Below are 25,120 nucleotides of genomic sequence, written 5' to 3'. Positions count from 1 at the left end.
TTTTTTACATATCACAATAATAAGATTAATGCATAAATATTACTCTACCTTCGTTTTATATTATTTGCAACGGTTAGACATTTTTCCTAACTCTTTATTTTATGTCAAATTAAATCGTTATAAATACTAAATAATATGAAACGGTATAGTAATATATTGATGAAGTGATTAGGGGAATAATAATAACATACAAACAATTCTTCTTTCCTTGAATTATGAATTATAAAATTAGGTGACCCTATTATTCAGGGTTTTAAAGGAGGGAGAGTATCAAACTACCACTTTCAACCGACCACTCAGTAGCTTCTTACACAAAAAAATAAATTGCTATCTTGTCGTGAGCATTTAAAAGCCCTACAAATTGAGAGTGATAACAATCCGGCCAAAATGATCAATTAATTAGCCCTACAAATTAAAGCATCCAATCCACCTTCTCTCTTCCATTTCCATTTTCTCGTTTATTATTATTTCTAAACCAAATAATAAAGTGAAACACAATTGAAAATGTGATTTTTGTTTAATTACAAATTACGGATCGGAATATTTTTTTTAGTAAAAAATCATTTCCTCTTGAAAACATTTTACGTCAAATCATATAGAGCTTGCTTTAGTTCAAATCATTAAATGACTACTACAAGGCCCGCACCCATGTCTCTTAGCATAACTAGTATTAATTGCTTTAAAATTAAAATAATGATAGTTGATACCCTTTACGATTTTCATAAAAGACCATGTGGAATTAAATTCCATACTTCTTGAATATGAATTTAAATTATTTTGCATCATTGTTATTTTATTCATTTTTTTCTTCCTTAGATTATGCATTATAAGGAGTATTTTGCTATATTCTTAAGGCTTGTCCTTTAATGTTGTAAATAAAAGGAAAAAATATATAGCCATAACCAATAATTATTAGAAAGTTCATACCTAAAAACCGGTTAGTTTTGGCAGAAAGCTGAATAGAACCAAAGGAAGGAAGAAGGTAGTATATCCAATTCTAACCAATTTTAATTTGATTGTGACTTTTTTTTTTTTTTTTTTTCCCATTTGCCTTAATCTGCCGATGTCATTCCATTAATTAATGCATTCACAACACATGTCATGCACATAATACATGTATCTTACTAATATAGTAGTATACTTCATACTGATTGTTACACATTCTATTTTGATGTTTGATTTTCCTAATTTTTTTCCCCATATCTAGTTATCTTACTATATTAATTAATACGTCTTCTTTTTTATTTTTTATTTTTTATTTATTTATTTTTTTTTTTTTTTAATGCATCACTTATATTGTAATATTTTTAGTTGTGTACTAGTAAAAATTATACTCCATAACAAAATTAAACTATGAAATAAAAATTGTAATAAACCCTAACTTTATTTATTAAAATATAGGAGTGGTGATCACTTATGATAATTATGGTCAAGAAATATAAGTAAAAGTCAATTCGTGTGTTCTAAGAAATGACACTTACACCTTCACCACACTTTTTGCAAATCAATTTTAGCCAACATTTGAAGTTTTCAAAGCATAAAAGTTTTGTATTAAAGTGTTTGTTATCTTGTGTCCCATAAACAAACAAAAATAATACAACAACCCCAACCCTAAATCTCAAAAGAGATTGATCTAGAAAAAATATAAAATGAATAAATGAAAGATGAAAAAAAAAATTAAATGAAATCTTATACCCTTATTGGCTTACTTTATATCGGACATCCGGAATGTTATATTTAAGCTTGAGAGGAGGTGAGGGTTAAAAATAGATTCCAAGTACTACTTCGTATTAAATATCTTATATATTTTTATAATTATTGCTTAATAATTCAAATCTGTTTTACATAAAATTTAAAATATAAATCATAATATCATATAATATACAGAATATTTAATACATACGAAGTACAGAGTATATACAATAACAAAAAAACACCGTGTATTACAAAAGTTTGCATTTCAAGTGGTGAGGAAATGAAGCCATAAATAAAAACATCTCATCTGTCATGCTTAGTTGCTAAGGGGTGAAGAATGAAAAAGTGTCGGATGGTCACCAAACTAGTTATCATACTTGTTTAATTTGGCTACTAATTATCCTATTATCATTATTGGTAATACTTTTTTAATCTTCATATCCCAACGTCCAAATCCCCATATCTTTTTTACAAGTCACAACCTTTCATATCTTGTTCTTTTCTTTTCTTTTCTCTTCTTAGGTAGATATATATATATAGACCACTTTTATCCCACTCCTTTCAAATCTCATTGACCAATCATTTTATTTTGATTTTCCACATGGCAACTATTCACACCAATTTTAGATTTTTATTAAAACCAATTTTATGAGGTATAATAAATGTATAATCATTTCTAATAAGTAAAAGAAACTTATAATAGTAAAAATCAGTTTAGTTACCGAATAAAACTTAAATTGTCAAATCGATAATATTTTCAAGACAAAGAGGTCAAAGACCTTATATTTTTCTACTTTGTTTTCTTGAATTGAACCTTTTCACCCTATAGTTACTTAAGTCCAATCTATATATTTATGACTAATATGAGTAATATCCAAATTATAAAGATATATACGCACAAATCTTTACCATATATTTTATTTCCTTTTAGGTATATATATCCCAATCCTTAAGATATGATCATAGTATGAAGTATATCCTAAAAGATCATTAGTAGACAAATTTCGCCTAATATGAACTCATAACCCAAAATTAAAACCCGATGAACATAAATGCTTACCAAAAAACAATACGTGGACGACTTCTTCCATCCAAAAAAACCCTCTATTTAGGTGGATTAATCAATCCTCAAAAACACACTATAAACCCCCCTAATAAATCGATCACCCAACCTCACTACCCTCCAAATAATGGAGTAACGGTCCCAAGTAGGTGCTTATTGTCTTCATTCTCCTCAACATCAAGCATCTTCAACAGCCCACCCCCCTCACCCCCTCTTCATTTAATTAAATCTTTATCAACCAACAATTTTTATTAATTATTAATATCTTGGTTTACTCTAATCACTCACATTTCATTTTTTTTTTTAATATTATTGACATACTTTACAAAATTTCTCATAATCTCTCTCTTTCTCAAAAGCTGTTGTATTCTGTTCCTCTCTTTCAAGTAAAGTAGCAATCTTTCTTTCATCCTTCTTTATGATTTTTTCTGGGTTTTTTGTATATTCTTTTTTTTGAGATCTAAAATGGGGTTTTCCCAATGTGATTACACTGAAAACCAACAAATTCTTACAAATTCTTCAAATTCTCTCTCTTTAATCCCTGCTTATAGTGATACTATAGACAATGATGAGGATGATTATTGTGATAATTACAATGAATTAAAGTTTAAATCTTTTTTGATGAATATGATTTGGGATTTTGGGTTTGGTTGTTTTGTACCAAAAATGAGCAAAAATGAAGGGCAAAAGAAGAGTAATTCAGAGCATAATAAAGCATGGTTACTTGCAGAATCTGGTGGTGATTTAGCAAACTGTGAACCTCACTCAGTTCACTCCTCTTTTAGGTTCAGTTTATGTTCTCAAAAGGAAATTGATTCCTTAAAAACTGCTAATTTGAACTCTTCTACTACTATTTTAATGATGAATTTGGATAATAATTCGAGTGATTCCAACTCCAAAGAGCTTAAATGGCGAAGGATTGAATCATTGGAGAAGAGTATTTCACCTGTTGCTAACTCTTTGATCAGGTTTAGCTTTGCTGAAATTCTTTCTGCTACCCGCAATTTCTCTGAAGGTACTTTCATGGGTTTTTTTGTTTTTTTTTTTTTTCATCATTTCTTGAATTTAATATGGCTTTGCTTTAATTTAGTTCATTCTTTTCTGGGTTTTTGTTCCTTTTTTTTGCTGATTGTATGGGTTGCTTTACTCTGGTTTTGTGTTTTTCTGGGGTTTTTTTGGTTGATTGTTGTATTAATTGCAAAAAAGTTTTATCTTTTTTGTTTTTGATATAAAAAAGAAATTTACAATTCATGTTATTTCTAAGGTAATTAAATGGGTTGCTTTTATTTTAGTTGAATCTTTTCTGTTTCATTTAGTATAATAATTGTTATATTAAGGGATTGATGTTGGTGTATATTTGATGTGAAATCAGGTAGAGTATTGGGCAGAGGTGCATTGAGTTATGTATTTAGAGGTAGAGTTGGATTTTTGAGAACAGCAGTGGCAGTAAAGAGGTTAGATAAAGAAGATAAGGAGAATACAAAGGCTTTTTGTAGAGAGTTGATGATTGCAAGTTCTCTTGAACATCCAAACATTGGTCCTCTTTTGGGATTTTGTATTGATCCTGAGGAAGGCTTGTTCTTGGTTTACAAATATGTGTCCAGTGGAAGCCTAGAGCGACATTTGCACGGTATAGCTAGCGCGATTTTTTTGTTGTTTTATGAGATTTTTCATTGGTGTTGTGTAAATTTTGGATGAAAATTTAATTATGAGATGTTATTTGCAGGTAAGAAGAAGAGTGGGAAGGGTTTCGCGTCGCTTTCATGGTCTGCAAGGTATAAGGTTGCTGTAGGAATTGCAGAAGCTATTGCATATCTACATAATGGAACTGAAAAATGTATTGTTCATAGAGATATAAAGCCCTCCAATATTCTTCTCTCTTCCAAGAAAAGGCCAAAGGTGAATTCCTGGTTTCTTTCTGGATTTAATGTTATGTTTTGATTTTAATATATGATAAGATGTCTAAACTCTAAACTGAATTTATGAATTTTTGTAGCTATGTGATTTCGGATTAGCAACATGGACTGCAGCACCATCAGTCCCTTTCCTTTGCAAAACTGTGAAAGGAACCTTTGGGTATGAATTTACAAATAAATACAAGTATTATTGTTTGTCAATTTTGAAAAAGAAAAAAAGTTGGTTTTTCATCTATTTTCTGTGCAGCAATTCTACTTTTTTTCTTTACTTTACTTGGTGAATCCTGAATTTTTTTTGCAGATATTTGGCTCCTGAGTACTTCCAACACGGGAAGGTATCCGATAAAACTGATGTTTACGCCTTTGGAGTTGTCCTTTTAGAGCTTATAACAGGCCGAAAACCAATAGAATCATCAAGGCCATCCGGAGAAGAGAACTTGGTTCAATGGGTATGTTACTGCTTCAATCTTGTATTCCTTTCATTAAGCGCCCTGATCAGATGAGCATGAGCTAAATTTCTAGTCATTGTCTAGTTTTCGATTAGGTCTTATGATAATTGCTCCTCCTTAGATCATCCTGAAAACAAACGATTCACCAAGAAAGTTGCAACATTAACTTTGATGATGACATTTGTCGGTTTGCTTTCGTTTTATACGCTGACCAGAAGAGCTGAAACTGTTGTATTTGACTAGTTCTGGATTAAGATGAATTGATCCTTTTTATTTTCCTTAGTACAAGTGTTCATCTATAGGGTTATAGCATTAACTCTAGTGAGGCCATCAAACTGATTTTTAGTTTTAATGAATATGGTTAGTACTCTTGGTAGTCCCCCACTGTTTGGTAGAGGATAATGGCGACTAACACCAACAGCCTGTACGGTGTATAATTAGTTTGACAAAGACATGGCTCATAAGTTCATTTATCGATAATTTGAAAATTTTCTGTTTTTATAGCAAAAATGATTCCTTCGTAATGGTCCTACCACATCTTTACATTTATACAGATCTATTTGATAAGAGTATTAAAATCCACAAATAATCAAGTCATCTATGCAGTTAAAATTTATACTAGTGTTTCTGAATGTACCAAAGTTTAGTTTACGAGGGCATTTCAAAATTTTAGAGTAAATGTGAATCTTTTTTTGAAGATCACAATGTTGTGTTCTGCTGCTGTATTCATGTGTGAATCAAAATGTACTAAATCATCGTTTCTTGCTATTGCAGGCGAAGCCACTAATGGACCAGGGAGACTCAGCATTTGACAGTTTGCTTGACCCACGAGCTAAAGTTACTCCTAAAAGCTCAAAGCTTATAACCCAATTGGTACGCGCTGCAGCTGCCTGTGTGAGTGGTGAAGAATCTAGTAGGCCAAGCATCAATGAAGCCATCATTCTGCTAAGAGGAGAAGGCTGCCTTGTTAAGGGTAAGGCAAGTTTAGGCAGTCGAAGAAGTTATGTTCCTCCAATATTACAACGAACAAAAAGTGAAATGAAGTCTCATTTGGCTTTGGCTATGCTTGGAGCATCTGAGCTGGAAGATGATGATTCCCTTTATGGTCGATGACACTAATGAAAGTTCGGTGAACTTTTTTTTTCCTTGTGTGAATGGCTGTCCAATTTCTACATCAGCGTTGTTTATTGTCGTTTGATAGTTGACTATTGAGAGAATTTGTCAGGCTCTTTCATAAGGTGGTGATAGGAGCAGGGGATGCTAAATGTTTTGTATAGAAGTAGGATCAGTGTGTACATAAATATTTTCAATGTGCTGCTCGAGAGGGATCGAGCTTCTCGTTAGGAAGTTGATTGAGGAACTGAGAAACTTAACATTGTGAAAATTTGTCCAGAATTTCAGAGTGATTGAGTCTGTTCTATAACTTTTTTTTTGACACTTCAATTTCACACCAGTAATATTAACTCTGTTGCAGTGTTGATGCAAGAAATTTCTGATAAAATGTCAATGCACTTGACCTATGAATTTCAGTAACATGTTTTTTATTTCAAATATTCTTTTCAATAAGTCTTATTGCTTGACTCGAGTCTTTTAGAATCAGCCACATCAAAAATGAGCAAGTCAGAAAATTGCCTCTGAATTGTTTGAATGAATTGTAAATGTTTGTGTAGAAGTCTGATTTACCTTGCAGCCTAAATGAATAAAACTCTATTGTATCGTCTATACAACAACAACAAAGCCTTAATCCCATGAACAAATAGTATGCCGAAACAATTACCTTTGCATACTTTCCATACAAGTTCTTGTGTGAGTGACTCGAGTTCAAGTCAGGTTTGTTTCAGGTTGGCAAATTCAGGGATAGGTCTGTTTTAGTATGGATTCTAAGTCAGAAAATCGCGGTTGTCACTCAAAATTATTACAATGTAGCATACACCTTCCGGAAACATAGGATACAAAAATTCATACAACTAGACATGAAGTCACATGATCACATGTAGATTCAATTCCTCGCTTGCATAATATCAAATAATGCAAAAGATTGAAACCTTGCAATTCATCAAAATATTACAGAAATGATACAATAACTACGTAAAGACATTCATTCATGTAGTTACAGAAAATCATGTGATTTTAGTGCCTTGTCCTTATATTTCTACCAAAGAAAAAGCATATTTACTACAAAAAAAAAAATGCAAGAACCAAAGACACCATTCCATGTTCATTAGTGTAATGTTTTTAGTTAATCAACTAGCTTAGAAGATCTTGGAAACATCTTTAACCAATCCACGGTTAGCCCGAGCCAAGTCAGTGAACTCATCAAACGAAATGAAACCATCACCATCAGTATCGATCTCTGCCATCATCCTTCTAACTTCATCAGGGGTGACTGAGCCGAGGGTTTTGAGGGCGTCACCAAGCTCAGAGGATGATATTTTGCCATCACCATTCGTGTCGAAATGCTTGAAGATTCTCTCCCTATCAGCAATGTCTTGAGGTGTATCCTCAGCAGCCATGTTTATTTTCAATGTTAATATCAAACAAAATAACTTCATTAATTATATATAGATGTTTATTAATTTCAGAGTAGCGAGGCCTTCCATTGGTTTTAGAGGATTAATTAGCTTACTAATCGGACCGCCTTAAACTTAGAGTTGAAGATGTGGCTGTAATTAGAATCTAAATATTGATTATTGTTGCTAAATATAGTTAAAGACCAAATACTAGAATCCTATTTGTGGTTATGGATTTATTTACCACAGAATTTTGGTATGGAGTATATCTTAGATATGGAATTATTTTTTTTATACCGTAGTACAAAAATCACGATATCATCATATTAACGGCGCGTCTCAACTCTTGCATTAACTTACGGTTGCCTAATAAACATTAGTCCATAGCCTTAAGTTCAGTCATTGATGAACAGAAGTATGAAGCATCTTTCAGGGAATCCCTAACAAAAACTTTGTTAATAGAACATTTAACTATGTAAGCGAAAACAACTAATAAAAAAAAGAAGAATTCTAGCCAAATTTCGGTGAACTACATATAATTGAAGCATTTCATTCACAACCCAGTAAGGGTAAGAAAAATGTTTGCAAATTATCTCTCAATTTTTTTGAAGAATAGTCAAGATTACAATATGTAAGAAAACTGCCGGCAAATCCTAAGATTGCAGCCACACTAATACTTGGCACGCTAATATACACGACATGCAATAATGCAAGGGCCATTATTTAAACTAAAGTTGACCTTGCAAATAACATTATTAAGCACATTATGGCCTAAAAATGAGGGAATAGTGGTACAAAAATTACATGGATTAAACCAGAATCTTAAGCCACAGACTTCAGCATTGCATTAAGCACTGCTTCTCTAGTTGGCAGAGCAGGAATCGCACCTCGCTCTGTAACAGTCAATGCACCACAGGCATTGGCAAATCGTAGAGCGTCTCTTAAACGATCCTCTTCCTGCAAAAGTACCACAAATGTATGTGACATAATAATATTGTCTCATGGAAGGCATCTTTTACATTTCAATGCACTTTGCTTAGACTTGATTCCACTATTTTTTCTTCCTGACCCTCACCCCACACACAAGACTCTCCGGTCTACATCACCATGCAGCCGCATTCATTTTAACAATTCTCAGTAATAGATATATGGTATCGGAACCTTACCTGAATCAAGTTCATGTCAGAAGCTAGTTGGGATAGCATGCCAGCAACAAAGGCATCACCCGCACCTGTGGTGTCTACAGCCTCTACCTTCAAACCCTCAATTCTACCACTAAACTCCTGCAACATATCAAATCCAAAAACACTGTTTTACCAATAAATTTTCTTGTTTATTTTCTTTCTATCTCTGTTTTTAGGAAGTCTTACCTTGGTATAATACCGACAACCTTCTGCTCCCTCAGTCACAAGTAGTAGCTTGAGGTTTTGGTGGTATAGTTTGCGCACAACATTGTCATCATAAGGATCTTCTCCTTGAGTCAAAAAGGAAATCTCTTCTTCGCTTATCTATACCCAAATGAAATGTCAGATCCATCTTTCACCTTTAAATTTATTTAAAATATAACACAATATTTTAGCATGAGATCACAATTGGTCTCCAACCTTGATAATATCTGCAGTATCCCAAATGCTAAGGATCCCTTCACGCGCACTCTCTGCAGATGGCCATAATGGAAGCCTTAAGTTGGGATCATATGAGAGCAGCACACCAGCATCTCTGGCCGCATTAGCAGCAGCAATGTGAGCTGATTTGCATGGTTCAGTAATTAAGCTTATTGACCCATAATGAAATATCTTTGCCTGTTGATTGTTGAAGTAAATGGAGTATTAGTCAGTAGATAGCTTGTTTTCTTGAAATCACATAAAATCCTTAATCTTAAAGAAGAAAAGCTAAATGCAACATTTAGTTTTCTTACTTTGTTAGAATAATCCATCCTTTCCGGTTTCCACCGAAGAATTTTGGATTCTGATCATAGTCCTCAAGAAAATAACATGGAAACAAATTACTTAATGATTCAGCCTTAGTTAAACATGCATGCAATGTTGTGCTTGAGTTTCATAGCATCGGTCACAGTGATTTTCATCAGTACCATACTGCCATCCATGCACTTCAAGCTCACAAGTCCTAACTTTTCAACCAAAAAATTTGATGTACAAAGTACAATGTATTCACTATATATAGCAAGATCTCTACATTTAATCAGAAAGGACTTTTTTTTTAAAAAAAATACCTTCCTAATAAGCTCAAAATCAATCTCAGATTCCTGAAGCAGCATGTCAGCACTAGGATTACGATAGAACATAAATTCACGCTCCCCGTCTTTCCTCAATGTCACAAAGGCTAACGCAGTTCGTGCTCCAGGATCGAATCGCATTCCTTCACTGTTCACATTATTCTCCTTTAGAATATCAGCAAGCATGTACCCAAACTCATCTTCACCAACCTGCATGTACAAATAATGCAGAAACACAGCAGAAGAGATTTTTTAAGGCAGCTGTGCAAATAAACAGCAATATGACAGCAAATTATCACCAAAGATACTAAGAGCAACTAATTCTTGACACCCCCCCCCCCCAAGAAGCAAAATATAAATAAATAAATAAAAGTGCATTGAAGGAGAAAGGCTTATGTTCGAGATCAACTATGTTTCTGCAATTTGTAGCTTCATGAATCTTGAGGTGTGACTCGCCCCAAAACGCAAAGTGTTTTAGGCTTGTAGTCCTCACATAGGCGAAGTGGGGGAAACATGGAGCATCACATAATGACTAAACTGATTGTTGTGCATTAGCTATAGTCTAATAGTTGTGTCTAGAATTGTGAGTGAGCCTCTTGAATTATCACAATTTTCTATTAAATTCAGCCACATAGTCCATTCTAGGACTAAGAATAACATCATGCAAATCTTAAGACACTAAAGATATCCAAGAAAGTTTTTTGCTGCACAATTTGCAATAGATAATTCTGAATAGGACGTAACAATCAAATTATCCATACACTCAATTGCTCAGTTATATCTAACTGCTGCAATGAAGTCTGTTGTGCTTGAGATAATATAATCAGGAAACTGTCACAAGCCTCATCATTCATGGTAAAACTAAAAGTAGTTTAGGAAAGCATTTAAATTCTGGAACAAAATGCATGATTCAGGTTTTCATTCTTTTCACCCATAAACAAGACTCATGTAGCAGGATTAAATACATATACCAACATGAAGTATGTTACAAATATTGAAAATTGATATTCATTCTCCTCCTGTAGTCATTAGAAACAGATGGTTTTACTCGTTAGAAAAAGAACAGTCTTGTGCAGGACATTGAGGTAAATTTAGATCTGCTTCAAATGTTAAAATTCAAAATACAGGATATTTGAAGTTTGTAAAAGAAAAGCTGTGAAATTAACTGAAAGGCAGTGATTGCAATGAACAATCGAACGGGCAGCACAGCAACAAGGAGTGATTGTTACCTTGCCTATGAATGCAGATGCACCACCTAGACGAGCAATTCCAACAGCAACATTGGCAGGGGCACCACCAGGAGCCTTCTTAAATGCAGGTGCTTCGGCCAAGGAAAGCCCACTTGTTGTGGGCACAAAATCAATAAGCATTTCCCCGAAGCAAACCACAAGGGAAGACTCACTTGCTTCAAATGAACCATTATTTCCAGGTTGTGCCCTATCTACAGAAGATGAAATAATAAACATTGGATGGATCAATCTCATAATCAACAACATATCAAATAATAGGAGAAAAAAGATCATGTATACAAGATTAAGCACCACCCCCACATCTTCGATATATCAAATAATCAAACTTATCAATATTAGGAACTATACTCCAGAAGACCAGAATAGAAGGGGAAAGCAACAAAGGATATATATAGAGAACAGTTGCAGTATGAAGTATGAAGGTAATAGTTGACGTTGATCCCTGCCTGTAAGGACAACAATCATACCTCAAGCGGGTTTTGTCTAGGAAACCACTCCAATGCTAACGCTAGAATAGAGTTGTAGGGTGATGTATATCTAGTGGAGAAAAGGAAAGAGAGGGTAAAAGTACCAACGAATTTGTACTACGGTTCACGCTCAGAAGTAGAAATCGTGATATGTATACCCATAAAAGGCCATAACTATAAACTTCATATGCTTTGATAAGCCTTGCATAGCACAAGAAAGAAAAGGAAAAATAAAAAAATAGTATTAACAAAATTATTACCAATTCTCTACTACTTACTACTTTTGACTCATCCATTTAAGGATACATATAAGCTAATGACATTACCTCCTTTCCCTTGAGCCCATTTCATATCAAAATTGCAAATCAATAGTTATAACTTATAACTAAAAAAGACATTTACTATAAAGACTATCAAAATGCCCGAAAAGCGAATGCTGATCAAACACTAATTCACTATGTCCATTCCAAGAGATCTGTCACCTTTTACCTCATCATGAAGCAAAAAAATGGGGAGCAATTTAATAGTTTCAACACTTTTGCTAAAGCCATTGCTGAAATTGGTTTCAGCCAAAGTTAAACTTTATGCATTGATTTCTCTACTAGATTCGATCCAAAAATACTAATTAAAGCAATTTCAATTCATCTATAGAAGTACCCATGTCAACAAAAATTACTTTTATAGGTAATCATCAATTCAAGGTCCAAACTTTATAGTTGATACAGTAATAATCAAAGTTAAAGTTAATCTTTATCAACTCAAACACAAAAATAGCTACAGATTTTTGCAAACCCCAAAATCAATTTTAACCATTAATTGTTTGTTTACCCTAAATTCTAAACATTTTTTTTTTCCACATAATTTTCACATTTTGTATCAATTATCATGTTAAATTAAAGGGAAAATTTAATTCCAAAATCACGTCATTTGAACTTTGATAAAAAGGCAAAATCATTTTTTTTAAAGTCTCGACTACTTCATGTTCATAGTATAACTACTAATAACTGTCACATTGATAAATACAAACTCACAAAACTTCACATAATAATCTAAGAAAGCTAAATTTAATTAAATATTTTTATTTGGGAGAGAATCTGATACCTTTTAAGATACAACGGCGGCCGGAATCAGTAGACGGCGGAGAAACAGAAGCTCCGGGGAATTCTCGCCGGAAAAAGACGGCGGCGCCGGGAAATTTAGAGGGTAAAGAATAATCAGATTTGGAAGAGAGAGAAGTGAAGTGAAAAGGGGATAAATACAGAGCCATTAATATATTTTAGAATTTAATTTACAAGTAGTACAAAATTGTTAATTATGGTATTATATGGTTAATTTCTAGAAAATAAAATGCAAATATATGAAAGTGATGGAGATGAAAATATGAGTGAGATAAATTGGGAAGAATTTGGAGAGAGTTTGAGTAGGAGCTTCAGAGTGTTGACTTGATTGAGAAAGCCTTGTTTGGAGATGAGGAGGTGGATAGTTTTGTTCTGGTTGGGGAAGCAAAATTCTGGCTATTGTTTTTTGGATTATTATTTTTAAAAATATATAAAAATAGAGATATAAGATATTTTGATGATTTGAAATTCTTAGGTTTTGTGGAGCATTATGTTTGACTTTTTTCAAGTAATACAAATATTTAACATATATTCAACATAAAAAAAAAATATACAACTATACAAGTAGGAAAATTAGGTTAAAATAATTTAATTATTAGCAGTGTGTAAAAAATAATACAATCTCAACTATTTGCTATCAACCGTATAACCTTTAGTATAATATTTTACAAAATGATACGCCTATATATTATACTTCGTATTATATTATGAATTAAATTTTATAATGAACGGATAAAGACACAATTACACAAAATCAGTGAAAGTAGATGCACATGCTAAAGTACTCAAAGGCCTATTTATTATACGGATCTTGCTAGCGAACGCCGAATGTCAAGTATTAATTTAAAAAAGCAGGACGAAATCACGCGTCGATCAATGTAATTAATGTTTACACCCCACTGGTGTTCGTTAGCTTTTGCCTTTATTATATTACGTATTAAATTTTATAACAAACGGATAAATTAAAGAACAATTACACAAAATCAGTGGAAATAGATGCACAAGCTAAAGTACTTAAAGATTGTAAAGATAATTAATTAAAAATTAAAGGATGAACCTATCCGGATTACAAGTGCTTAAAGTTATAATTTAGGAAATTGTTCAAACCATGCATACAATGGTTCTCTATTAATTAAAATAAATAGCGTGGTTAAATTCTATAAAGATCATTTTTTTTTTTGAGGAAAATACTGTAGTAAATACTTGAATGGTTGCATGTTGTAGAAGATACTAAAAATAATGAAGGTTCAAGAGACTTCTAGATTAATGTAGCAATTTATAATGAAGTTTCTTCCTCTTCCTCCAAACTATCAAATATCAACTATAAATACGAGTACTGAGCGTCGCGATCCACCGCAAATCCTCAACGCTATAATCTCCTATTTCTATTCCTTTATATTTTAAGGTTATGATATTTTAAAGGTGGAGTACTTAAGAATATTCATAAATTATACTAAATATAAAGCTATAAAATAACAATAAATTAGCTGAGTTAGAAATAATAAAAGAAACCTACTCGTAGCTGAAAATTAGATAAAATACCCGGGTGCACCATGCTCATGGCGCACCCGGGTAAACAAAAAAAAGGCGGAAAGAACATATAGTGTTTGATAAAGAACATACCTATGTTTAACAAAGAACATACCTTTAATATGTTCTTTGAGTGAAACGCTAAACATCGCCCGCAATTTACCATATAAAGCCCACAAATATGATATGATTTGACCATTATGCCCTTTTTCTAAAATTGAAATAAACTCGGTGTAAAAAATGTGGAGTCGTACTGGCTCGCCGGGGGAGACCGGAGGGCAGGCCGGAGATGCGGGGGACGCCGGAGGTACGTCGTCGTCGACGGAAAACGAGGTAAGTCACCGTTAAAATTCACGGTTTACCGTCGGAGTGGCTCCGGCGTCTAGGGTGGACGCCCAAACCGTAGCCTGGACGTCCAAGCCAGACGCCAGAACCACCAGAGTGGCGTCCAGCCCAGACCACCAGACTGGCGTCCTGGGCAGACGCCACTCCACTGGGTGTGGCGGCCCTGCCAGGCGCCAGTCCAGTGGCTGTGGCAGCCCTGGCAGACGCCACCTTTAATAATTTTTTTTTTTTTCTTTTTTGATTTTGTTGTTGTTTTTTATTTAATTTTTTTGTAAAAAAAAAAATCGAAAATGATTTTTTAATAAAATTCGAAATGGGTTTTTTGTAAATTAAAATTGAAAATTCGAAATAGGTTTTTTTAAAATTAAATTTGAAAATTCGAAATGGTATATTTTTAAATTTAGTTTGAAAATTCGAATTGGGTTTTTATAAAAATTAAGTTTGATTATATATAATTATGTTTTTTTTTGTGTTAATTCTGTGTAAATATAGAAATTAAATGTATTATCCGTTAAATGTATTTATTGTAATATATAATTGATGCAGGAATATGGTGGAGACGGAAATGATTACAGTGGGATATTTGGACATGATGGTCCATTCGAAGAAGCTCAACAGGCGATTGATTGGGCAAAACAGGTTGCAATTGCAGCTGGATTTTGCTTGGTAGTAGCAACTCATAAATCTCAACGGGATGGTAGAATGGATCGCATTTTAGGATGTGACCGTTATCGCAAAAGAGAAGAAAGAGATTTTCGTACAGCCACTCGGTTTGACACAAAGCGGAAAGGTTGTGGGTGTGAGTTCAGAGTAAAGGTTCGACAACTACGGAGTCGTGACGGTTGGGAAGTGATAGGTTACTCTAAATGGGGGTATCACAACCATGAGATGATAGTATATGAAGAGGGTCATCAACAACTGAGCGGCTTAAGTCCTGCTGCGAAACTAGTTGTGAAAGAAATGAGTGATGCTCAAGTGAAGCCTGCTAAAATATTAGCATCTGTGTTAGAGAAATTTCCAGAAGACCATCCAAACCGAAGACACATCTACAACGTCAGACAGCAACTCAGGTTTGAACGGTCAGAGGGAAGGAACCCTATACAGCAACTGCTACACCAGGCACAATCACGTGGTTACCTGTTCTGGTTTGATTCTGATGAAGATACAGCGGAGGTGACTCATCTTTTCCTTGTGCATCCTGATTGTGCTGATATGATCAAGTCTTGGCCATTTGTGATTTTGATCGACTCAACGTACAAGACAAACAAGTACAAGTTCCCTCTGGTTGAGATGGTTGGGATGGCTCCAACGAACCAGAACTTTCTGATTGGTCATGCAATCATCAGGGATGAGACGGCTCCAAGTTATTATTGGGTGTTGGAGAAGCTGAGAAACTACATCGGGCCTAATGTTCATCCATCAGCCATCGTCAGCGACTGTAAACAAAATATACGATAAATAATCATCATCGCAAATCAAATAAACTAAAAACATACAAATAATTGTAAACAAAATATAAACGTAGAAAAAATACAACGAAATTGAAAAAATTTATAAAAATAAACAACAAAATATAAAAACAATTCAAAATTATATTACAAAAAAAAAAAAAAAAAAAAATTAAAAACAATTTTTTAAAAAAATAAAAAATAAAAAAAAAAATGGGGGGGGCGCCCTGGCTGGACGCCCAGCCAGCGGTGGTGGCGCCAGCTGCAGACGCCGCCACCAGTTGGCTGGCGCCTGGGCTGGACGCCACAGCCACGGCTGCGGCGCCTAGAATAAACGCCACAACCTGGCTGTGGCGTCCAGCCCAGGCGCCAGTCAACTGGTGGCGGCGTCTGCATCTAGCGCCACCACCGCTGGCTGGGCGTCCAGCCAGGGCGCCCCACCGCGTTCACGACGGTTTTTCCCTTTTTTTTAAAAAAAAAAAACAAAATGTACCTTTCCTCCTTGGGACATCCTTCCCTCCGCCGCCGCCGCCAATTCCTTGCCTTGCCGCCTCGACATTGCCGTTATTTAATTTTTTTTTTTTTTAGAGAGGTTGAAAGAAGATGAGCAATGAGAGTGTGAGTGATGAGAGTGTGAGTGATGAGAGTGTGAGTGTTTTTTTTTAAGGTCAAGGGCAATTTCGGCAAACCAAGTGAATTTTGTGGGCTTTATGTAGTAATTTGTGGGCGATGTTTAACAAATCCCTTCTTTGAGTGTGATCAGTGTGTTCTTTGAGTAAAATTATATGTTATGTTTCGGGTGAAAACAATGGGACCTTGTCGAAGGTCCGATGAAGTGGAGAAGACTGGATTCGGTCCAAGTGATGTTGGGCCGAAGGTTTCCTGCACAGTAAACACACGTAAACTAGCCTCGGGGGTGTTGCCGAGGAAGGCCCCTCCGATGCTAAAGTCAGTACAGTGTGTAGAAAGAGAATGCTATGCAAGAGAATTAATTGCTTGAGGCTTTGTTTGAATGAATGTACAAATGTAATATTGATGGCTTTTATACCTTTGCATATATGGAGAAGTTAGGCCTTAGCCCAATTGACTTGCCTTGAGGATTGATCTTTGACTTTAGCACAATTGGAGAGTTGAACCTTGACCTTGGGCTTTAAATTGTATCATTTAATGACTAGGCCCAATTAGACTAAATTGGACCCAAACAACTTGCCCCCCAGACCCGATTTGGCAGGATGACGGGTCGGGTTTGATTAATCAGAAAAGGAGGGAAGTGAATGATTTAATTAATCCAAGAAATTTGAATTTAAACCGTAATTAAACCGTAATTAATGAGATAACAACAGTTAAGGCGAATAATTGTGGAAGTTGGACGGATAATGGGCGGTTAATCGCAAGGTCGTGTGTTTAACGGTTACTTAGTGGGGTATTTAAGAGAAATTGAAACGCGGACTCCCAGTATTCCCATTTATGGAGATATAATTAGAGGCGCGTCGTCTCTCCTCACTTATTAACCAACACAAACCCAGAATTCTCGAGAGAGCCCAAGAACCCAAATCAAAACTTCGCAAATTCCCCGAGCATTAAGCTTAGAAACTGAGACTCGTCACTACCAATTCGTAAATCGGCAACTTTCGCTTCAGATTAAGGTAAATTCCTTTGATTTTAATTTATTTTTCTTCGAATTTGAACTCCTTCCCCTTTTTTCGACTTCTTTCTTCGAAATTCATCAATGGTGAGAGGAGTTAGAGGTAGAGCCCGTGCTCCAAGAAGAGCAAGGCCAATTCCCGATCCCAGGAACAGGATTGGGACCTGGAATGGACAGAGAGTAGAGCCTGACCCTGCTGAAGGGATTAGGGCGACTCCCATTTCTTCGGCTCCTCCTCAGAGAACGGAGGGGCCGAGCGCTATCCTTTGGGACATCCTTCCTGGGTTTTCGGAGTGGGAGGATGCCGAAGTAGCTTCGGCCATGATAAAGAACCGCCCTTACTCATGGTGGGTGGAGAATGCTGAACAGTATCGGTTTGCCGAACAGATTGAGTTGCATTACGGCATCCTTGAAGCTGATGGGTATTGGTGCCGAATGCCCGTGGCATCCGATAGAATCCATCGTCCACCCCCGGGGTATGTGGGGGTGTACACAAGACAACTTCAGTATGGGTTGAGGTTCCCTTTGGACGTATTCGTCCGAGACTTGCTTATCCATTATAATATTTCCCTATGTCAGCTAACTCCCATTAGCATCCGAAGGGTGATGACATACTTATGGGTCTGCAAGTTCTTCAGGTATGTGTCAAACCTGCACTGCTTCAAAAAGCTCCATCGGCTAGTGCCAAATATTCAAAGTGGGCACGGAAGTCACGGTTCTGGGTGGTACCGGATTGAGTCTCGGCCCCAGTACCTAAGCATGTGGCCGAACGACTCTTCAAACAAGGACTGGAGAGGTCAATGGATTTGGGTTAGGGCACCCACGGACCCGGGCCACCCTTGCGTCTTCAGCGCTCCCAGGTATCTTGCTGAGCCTGATCCCGACATGGGAAGTTTAGGTCCCCCCGAAGATAACGGCCCAGATCCGAACCTTAATCAACAGAACATCTTCGGCAAGCTGCCGAACCGGGGGGGGCAGCGGCCGAATGCAGCATATCCCGGAGACTTGGCTCCCCGATACGCATTATGTCTTCCAAGAGAACATGTTAGCAGCTGTCGGCCTCAGCCGAAAGTTTAAGGATGGTAAGCTTCTTCGGCTGGGGCCGAGGCCTTTTATTTATCTCTTTTCCTCCGTTTTCACTTCGCTCTTTTATGCTGTGCCAACCTAACTGAACTGACCTTTTCCCTCTTCTTTTTCAGAGCGGGACGAGACCAACGTCGGCATTAACTACGCCCGTCTTGGCGTCAACCGAGAACGAGTTGTAACTGATCGGGCCCCCTCTATCACTGAACCGAGGCATAGGGAAGTTCATCTAGATTCCTCCCATTTCCAAATTGAGGCTATTGCTCTGTATCAGAGGCACAAGCCTTGGTGGAAGAAGAGAGACCCCTGGTTTCAGCTGCTAGACGAAGAAGCTGAAGCTGCCCGTACGGCCGAAGAGGTTGCACGGGTTATTGAAGCTTGTGAAGGAGGAGAAGGGTCCTCCAGGGCTACTGAAGAAGAAGCTGCAGCTAGGGCAGCTGAAGAAGACGAGGCTTTGCTGAAGACCTCGGTGAGCTTTTAGACTTAGTTTTGTCTGTGTTTGTTTTGTTTTGTTTTTTTTTTTTTGTACTCATATTCTTCCTCCCCCCTGTCTTTTACAGTCCGAAGAGAGTAATAGACATAGAGAAGGGAAAGCCCCTGTTCGTCCCGAAGACCAGGCACAAGAAGAGTCTTCAGACTCAGACATGGACGAGCAGCCGCTTCAGAAAAGGCGACGAAGAATGGCCATCATCGGCCCGCATGACTTTCAGCGGAGGCCGATGACCATCGGCGTCGAAATAAGGGAACCCGAGGAAGGCAATGGATCGCCGAGGGTTCCCCGGCCACCACCTCAATCACCTCCAAAGACCCCTCCGCCACCTCCCGAGATGGAGGTGGATCAGAAAACTCCCGAACCTAAGGGAGGGGTCCAAGAGGAAGTTCAAGAGAGTGCTGCTGAGCACAGAAATGAGGATGCTGTGATGCCCAGTGCTGAGGGTTTCACGGCAGACATTGCAAGAGAGGTTGAGGCCTTCGTCCTCACACCTGAAGAAGAAGAAGTCATAATAATTGACTATTCTGAGAAGAAGGGGGATGTCGAGCCATCCAAGGTTAAAGAAGCTCCATCGTCATCCTTCCCTTCCTTCCAGACGCTGCAGTCTGGGGAAATGGGTTTCTCGGCCCCTCGAATTCCAATCCTAGATCACATCTGGGACCTCATATGGGGTCAGAACCGAGAAGGTGCTGCAGCCTACTTTGGCGATTTTGCTGGCATGTCCGAAGTAGATAGGGCAAGAATCTGGTCGCTAAAGGCCACTGCTGGGATGGGCGAATCCAACAGATCAGTTCCAGACCCAGCCAGGTCTAACCAACTGCTGATGATGCAGGTGATTCTCCCTGCCTTTATCTCTTTTTCAATTCAGTTTCAGTTATTATTATTATTTTTTTTTGGACTTGTGCTCCTGTTTTCAGTTCGTGCACAATCAGACTCTCACTGTAGAGCTGATAGATACCCTACAAGATAGGGTAGACGCTGCCGAGCACGACAAAAAGGTAGCTGAGGAGGAGCTAAAGCTTGCTAAGCTGAAGCAAGCAGCAGCTGAAGAGAAGCAGCAGAAGGGTGAAGAATATGAGAAAAGAGCTGCTTAAGCCCTTAAAACCTTCTGCGATGCTATGGAGAAGGAAGTTTTTCCCCCACTGATGGAAGGGGAAAAATTCCTTCAAGAGCACATGGGAGTGGACATCTCCAAGTTCAAGGCTACCATTGAGAGCCGAATCCAGGAAGGAGCTGCTGCACAAGCTGAAGTGCAGCAAAAGCTGGAAGCTCTTGAAGCCAGTAGAATGGCCGCTGAAGAGATGCTCCAAGCTCGAAATGTCCAACTCTCAGAGGCTGCTAATGCTGCTGAAGCTCAGAGAGCTAAGCTCCAAGAAGTTGAGGATCAGCTGATGTCCAAAAAGGAAGAACTGACCCAGGCTCAGACAGAGGCTTCCCAAGTTCAGCAGGAGCTGAATACGCTGAAAGGTTCCTCCTCCAAGCTCGCCGATGAGCTGAAGAAATCCAAGGAAGACTTGGAGGAGACAAAGAAGAAGTTGGCTGATGCTGAGGCTCTACTCAAAGTCCGTATCTATACCCAAGAAGAGTATGAAATGGGTTTCAGAAACGGGTTCAGAGTGTGCCGAAGAGTCTGCCTACATGCTGAGCCGAAGTTAGACTGGTCCAAATGTGCTGAATGGGTCCAGGATCCCGAAGACCCTCATATGAAATATGCAACTCCAATCGAAGCTGAAATCCTTAAGGCTGAGGAAGCCGAAGAAGAAGCTGAGAGAAAGGAGTTGGAGGCTGAACAGAGGGAAAGGGAGGCTCGGCAGAGTGCAAAGCCTGCTTCTTCTGCTGCTGGGGCTGAGGCCACCATGGGGCCCAACAATGCTGATCAGTCTGATCCTCGGGCTGAAGCATAGGAACTCGGGCAGTCGTCTTCAGAATCTTGCGGTTCATCATGCGCTCAACTTAGACTTGTCGCTTTCTGAATTTTTGCCTTTTGTTTTTTTGCTTCAGCTTGCCTTGTTGTACAAACAGTTTATTTTTTGCTTCTGTACGTATTTCGGCAGCTGTTATTTTCCGCTTGTGGGCGGCTGCCGACATGGTTTTTAATTTATTTGAACTTGTAGCTCAATTTCTGAGCATGAACTATTAATTTGGCGTCCCTTTCTTCAACTGCTTTGTCTTTGAATGCTTTACTGTTTCTTTAATTCTGCTGAACATAAACTTGCACTGGTAGTGCCTCTTGTCCCCCCCAAAAATTGAAGTAGGGGTATCCGAAACACGGGGCCAACTGAAGGCAATGCTTTGGATAATGGCTTTCTGGGATACAAGGCTCAGTTAAGGCAATATCCGAGACTTGTCCATGGACTCTTGCCTTTGGAGAACAAATATTACTGAAGTTTGACTTCAGCTAAAAGACCAGAGTTCTTTAAAAAGACGAGTTTGACAGTAATCTGAAACCCAGTTACCCGAAGGGGAAGGTTTCAGACGAGGCTGAATAAACAATTTCCAATAGTTGGTGTTATTCTTAATTTTCTGGCTATCTTTAAAAAAATGGATATCCAGAACACAGGGCCAGCTGAAGGCAATGTTTCGGATAATGGCTTTCTGGAATACAAGGCTCAGTTAAGGCAATATTCCGGAATTGTCCATGGACTCATGCCTTTGGAGAACAAGTCTTACTAAAGTTTGACTTCAGTTGAAAGACCAGTGTTCTTTAAAAAGACGAGTTTTGTCAGCAATCTGAAACCCAGTTACCCGAAGGCGAAGGTTTCAGACGAGGCTGAATAAAAAACCCTTGAAGAGTAGATAGAACCAAGAAAACTTTGAAAGAATAAAAATTTGCAAATATTTATATAAATGGTGGCTCCAAGGCCTTTCATTAATTCAAAATGTACTTAAAAGGATTGTTCTGCCCCGAAGGGTTTACACATGATATTTTTTCAGTACATCAGCGTTCCAGTGATTTTTCAGCTCAGTTCTCTCCAACTGCCGAAGTCGGTATGTCCCTGGCTGAAGCTCATCACAGATTTTGTAGGGCCCTTCCCATGCAGCTGATAGTTTTCCATGGATTCGGCTTTTCTGAACTGCAGCAGCATTTCGAAGGACAAGGTCTCCAATTTTGAGAGGCCTTGCATGGACCCTTCGGTTGTAAAATTTGTTGATTCTCTGCTTATAAGCAGCCATTCTGTCTCGGGCCGAGTCTCTTACTTCGTCGAGGAAATCGAGAGATTCCTTCATCAGTCGCTCATTCTCAGCCGAGAAGTGGTGCACTCGTAAGCTCTCAAAGCCTATTTCCATTGGAAGAACGGCTTCGGCACCATACACCAGTTCAAAAGGTGAATAACCCGTTGCCACTTTTTCAGTTGTCCGAAGGGACTAAAGGGTTCCAGGGAGCTCCTCCAGCCACTTGGACTTTTGATCTTCTACCCTCTTTTTGAGGGCATTTAGGATCTGTTTATTTGCAGCTTCAGCTTGTCCGTTACTTTGCGGGTGGCATACCGCTGAATATGCCAGTTTGATACCGAACTGGTCTGTATACCGCTTCAGCGGTAAGTTATCAAATTGCCTCCCATGATCGAAGACAAATACTCTCGGGATGCCGAAACGAGTGATGATATTCTGCCAGATAAATTTTCTGACATTTTGCTCTGTAATGTTCGAGGCTGCTTCGGCCTCGATCCACTTACTGAAATAGTCAACACCGATTATCAGCCATTTTTTCTGGTACACAGCCTCTGGAAATGGTCCTAGTATATCCAGTCCCCATTGGGCTAACGGGAGTGGATTAAGGATCGGCTGAAGATCCCTTGCTGGCTGGTGAATAACTGGAGCGTATTTTTGACATTTTTCGCATTTCCGGACCAGCTCCTTAGCATTTGCGATCATGGTGGGCCAGTAATATCCAGCCCTCAATGCCTTATGGGCTAAGGTCCTTCCCCCGATGTGGTTCCCACAGATGCCGAGGCGAATCTCCCGTAGGATATAATCTGCATCTGTTGGTCCCTTGCATTTCAGCAATGGGGCTGAGAAGGACTTTTTCAGAAGCTCCCCCCTGAAGACAATGAACCTTGAGCTGGTTCTCTTCATCTTGGAGGCCAAAGCTCTATCTTCGGGAGTCTCTCCCCGAAGTTTGAAAGCTAGGATGGGGTCCATCCAGCTAGGCTCTGGGTCAGCGCAGCACACTTCAGGTGCTTCGTCGACACTTCTTTCTCGACGCACTTCCACATATACAGATCTGTTCAGCTCAGTGAGAGTTGAACTGGCAAGTTTGGAGAGTGCATCGACTTGAGTATTCTGACCCCTTGGGATCAGCTGAACCTCAAAAGTTTTCAGCTTTGCAATGACTGATTTGATCTTGGCAAGATAGGCTATCATGGAGGGCTCTTTGGCCTCGTAGCTGCCGCTGATCTGATATGCAACTAGCTGAGAGTCTGTTTTCAGGCAGACATGATCGGCTTCCAGGGAGATGCACAATTCTAGGCCAGCGATTGCTGCCTCGTATTCGGCTTCGTTGTTCGAAGTCTTAAAAGAAAATTTTAGTGCATACTCGAAGGATTTTCCTTCGGGAGAGGTTATCACTACTCCTGCCCCCGAACCATTTTCGGTGGAAGATCCATCCGTAAACACGGTCCAGACTTTCTTTTCATTGTCTAGCGCTTCCTGGTATGAGCATTCGGCCAAGAAGTCCGCTAGAGCTTGAGCCTTAATGGCAGACCTCGGATGGTAGCTGATGCTGAATTCGGTGAGCTCAAAAGCCCACTTGGCCAGCCTACCAGATTTTTCAACTTTGCCGAGAACTTTTTCCAGCGGCTGAACAGTTAAGACCACTATCTGATGGCAATCAAAATAGGGCCTAAGCTTCCGAGCAGCTACTACTACCGCAAAAGCGACTTTCTCGAGTAGAGGGTAGCGAGTCTCGGCATCCGTCAGAGTATGACTGACAAAATAGATCGGTTGCTGACTTTTGCTTTCTTCCTTCAGCAGTACTGCACTGATGGTGGCTGGGCTAACGACCACATACAGATACAAAGTTTCTCCTTCTGCTGGGCTAGCCAGCGTTGGGAGTTGAGCCAGATGCTCCCGAAGCTGCTTAAAGGCCTCTTTTTGCTCTATCTCCCAAACGAGCTCTTTTGTTTTCGGGAGTTTCAGGGCTTTGAAGAAAGGTAACCCCTTATCCGAAGCTCTGGAAATGAACCTCGAGAGGGCTGCCATTCTTCCGGTGAGCCGCTGAACATCCCTCTTTGTTTTCGGCTCAGGAAGGTCGAGCACTGCTTTGACTTTGGAGGGATTGGCATCAATCCCCCTCTTGCTGACTATGAACCCAAGGAATTTCCCTGACTTCACGCCGAAGACACACTTCTTCGGATTCAACTTCATTTGATGCTTTCTCAAGGTGGCGAAGGTTTCAGCCAGATCTTTTACATGGTCCTCAGATTTTTTGCTTTTGACGATCGAATCGTCGACGTAGACTTCCATGTTTCGGCCCTTTTGATCGGCGAAAACTTGATCCACCAGCCTTTGGTAGGTTGCCCCCGCATTTTTCAATCCGAAGGGCATCATTTTATAATTGTACACCCCGGCGTTCGTGACGAATGTCGTCTTTGCTCGATCGTCGGGGTGCATGAAGATCTGATGATACCCCGAGAATGTGTCCATGAAACTAAGCAAGGCATGGCCACTTGTCGAATCAACTAGCTGATCGATCCTCGGCAAGGAATAGAAATCCTTCGGACAAGCCTTATTTAGGTCCATGAAGTCAACGCACATCCTCCAGGTACCATTGGCCTTCTGAACCATTACCACATTTGCAAGCCATTCTGGATACTGACAAGGCTCGATAAAGCCTGCCTCCAGCAACTTTTTGACCTCGACTGCGATGTCT

General features: G+C 38.6%; 3 protein-coding genes across 3 annotated transcripts; 1 reads left to right on the top strand and 2 right to left on the bottom strand.

The window, feature by feature from the left end:
• Window positions 1-2,706: 2,706 nt before the first annotated feature.
• Window positions 2,707-6,608, top strand: LOC110720322 (probable serine/threonine-protein kinase PBL7). Its single transcript, XM_021899325.1, has 6 exons — window positions 2,707-3,773; window positions 4,131-4,388; window positions 4,485-4,657; window positions 4,755-4,834; window positions 4,976-5,123; window positions 5,898-6,608. Exons 1-6 carry the CDS (start codon window positions 3,224-3,226, stop codon window positions 6,234-6,236), a joined length of 1,548 nt encoding a protein of 515 aa, XP_021755017.1. The 5' UTR covers window positions 2,707-3,223; the 3' UTR covers window positions 6,237-6,608.
• A 457-nt stretch (window positions 6,609-7,065) lies between these two features.
• On the bottom strand, window positions 7,066-7,638 carry LOC110720276 (polcalcin Che a 3-like). The gene has a single exon (XM_021899277.1). The coding sequence runs from the start codon at window positions 7,634-7,636 to the stop codon at window positions 7,376-7,378; it is 261 nt and encodes an 86-aa protein (XP_021754969.1). The 5' UTR covers window positions 7,637-7,638; the 3' UTR covers window positions 7,066-7,375.
• Window positions 7,639-8,141: 503 nt separating this feature from the next.
• LOC110720321 (probable fructokinase-6, chloroplastic) lies at window positions 8,142-13,132 on the bottom strand. Its single transcript, XM_021899324.1, has 7 exons — window positions 12,688-13,132; window positions 11,099-11,310; window positions 9,867-10,079; window positions 9,238-9,435; window positions 9,004-9,141; window positions 8,800-8,916; window positions 8,142-8,590 (listed from the first exon to the last, which is right to left on the bottom strand). Exons 1-7 carry the CDS (start codon window positions 12,851-12,853, stop codon window positions 8,456-8,458), a joined length of 1,179 nt encoding a protein of 392 aa, XP_021755016.1. The 5' UTR covers window positions 12,854-13,132; the 3' UTR covers window positions 8,142-8,455.
• Between the last annotated feature and the right edge of the window lie 11,988 nt (window positions 13,133-25,120).

This window comes from Chenopodium quinoa, unplaced genomic scaffold (assembly GCF_001683475.1).
Source record: "Chenopodium quinoa cultivar QQ74 unplaced genomic scaffold, ASM168347v1, whole genome shotgun sequence".
Lineage (NCBI taxonomy): Eukaryota > Viridiplantae > Streptophyta > Magnoliopsida > Caryophyllales > Amaranthaceae > Chenopodium > Chenopodium quinoa.
This window is presented reverse-complemented; position numbering and strand designations above follow the sequence as displayed.

Excerpts from the sequence above, each read along its gene's own strand:
- LOC110720276 (XM_021899277.1), bottom strand. The coding sequence starts at position 7,636 with ATGGCTGCTGAGGATACACCTCAAGACATTGCTGATAGGGAGAGAATC.
- LOC110720321 (XM_021899324.1), bottom strand. The coding sequence starts at position 12,853 with ATGGCTCTGTATTTATCCCCTTTTCACTTCACTTCTCTCTCTTCCAAA. Across the intron at positions 11,311-12,687 it reads CCGCCGTTGTATCTTAAAAG|ATAGGGCACAACCTGGAAAT; the intron begins GTATCAGATTCT and ends CATCTTCTGTAG. Across the intron at positions 9,436-9,866 it reads ATTTTGAGCTTATTAGGAAG|GCAAAGATATTTCATTATGG; the intron begins GTATTTTTTTTA and ends AACAATCAACAG.
- LOC110720322 (XM_021899325.1), top strand. The coding sequence starts at position 3,224 with ATGGGGTTTTCCCAATGTGATTACACTGAAAACCAACAAATTCTTACA. Across the intron at positions 3,774-4,130 it reads TACCCGCAATTTCTCTGAAG|GTAGAGTATTGGGCAGAGGT; the intron begins GTACTTTCATGG and ends ATGTGAAATCAG. Across the intron at positions 4,835-4,975 it reads ACTGTGAAAGGAACCTTTGG|ATATTTGGCTCCTGAGTACT; the intron begins GTATGAATTTAC and ends TTTTTTTTGCAG.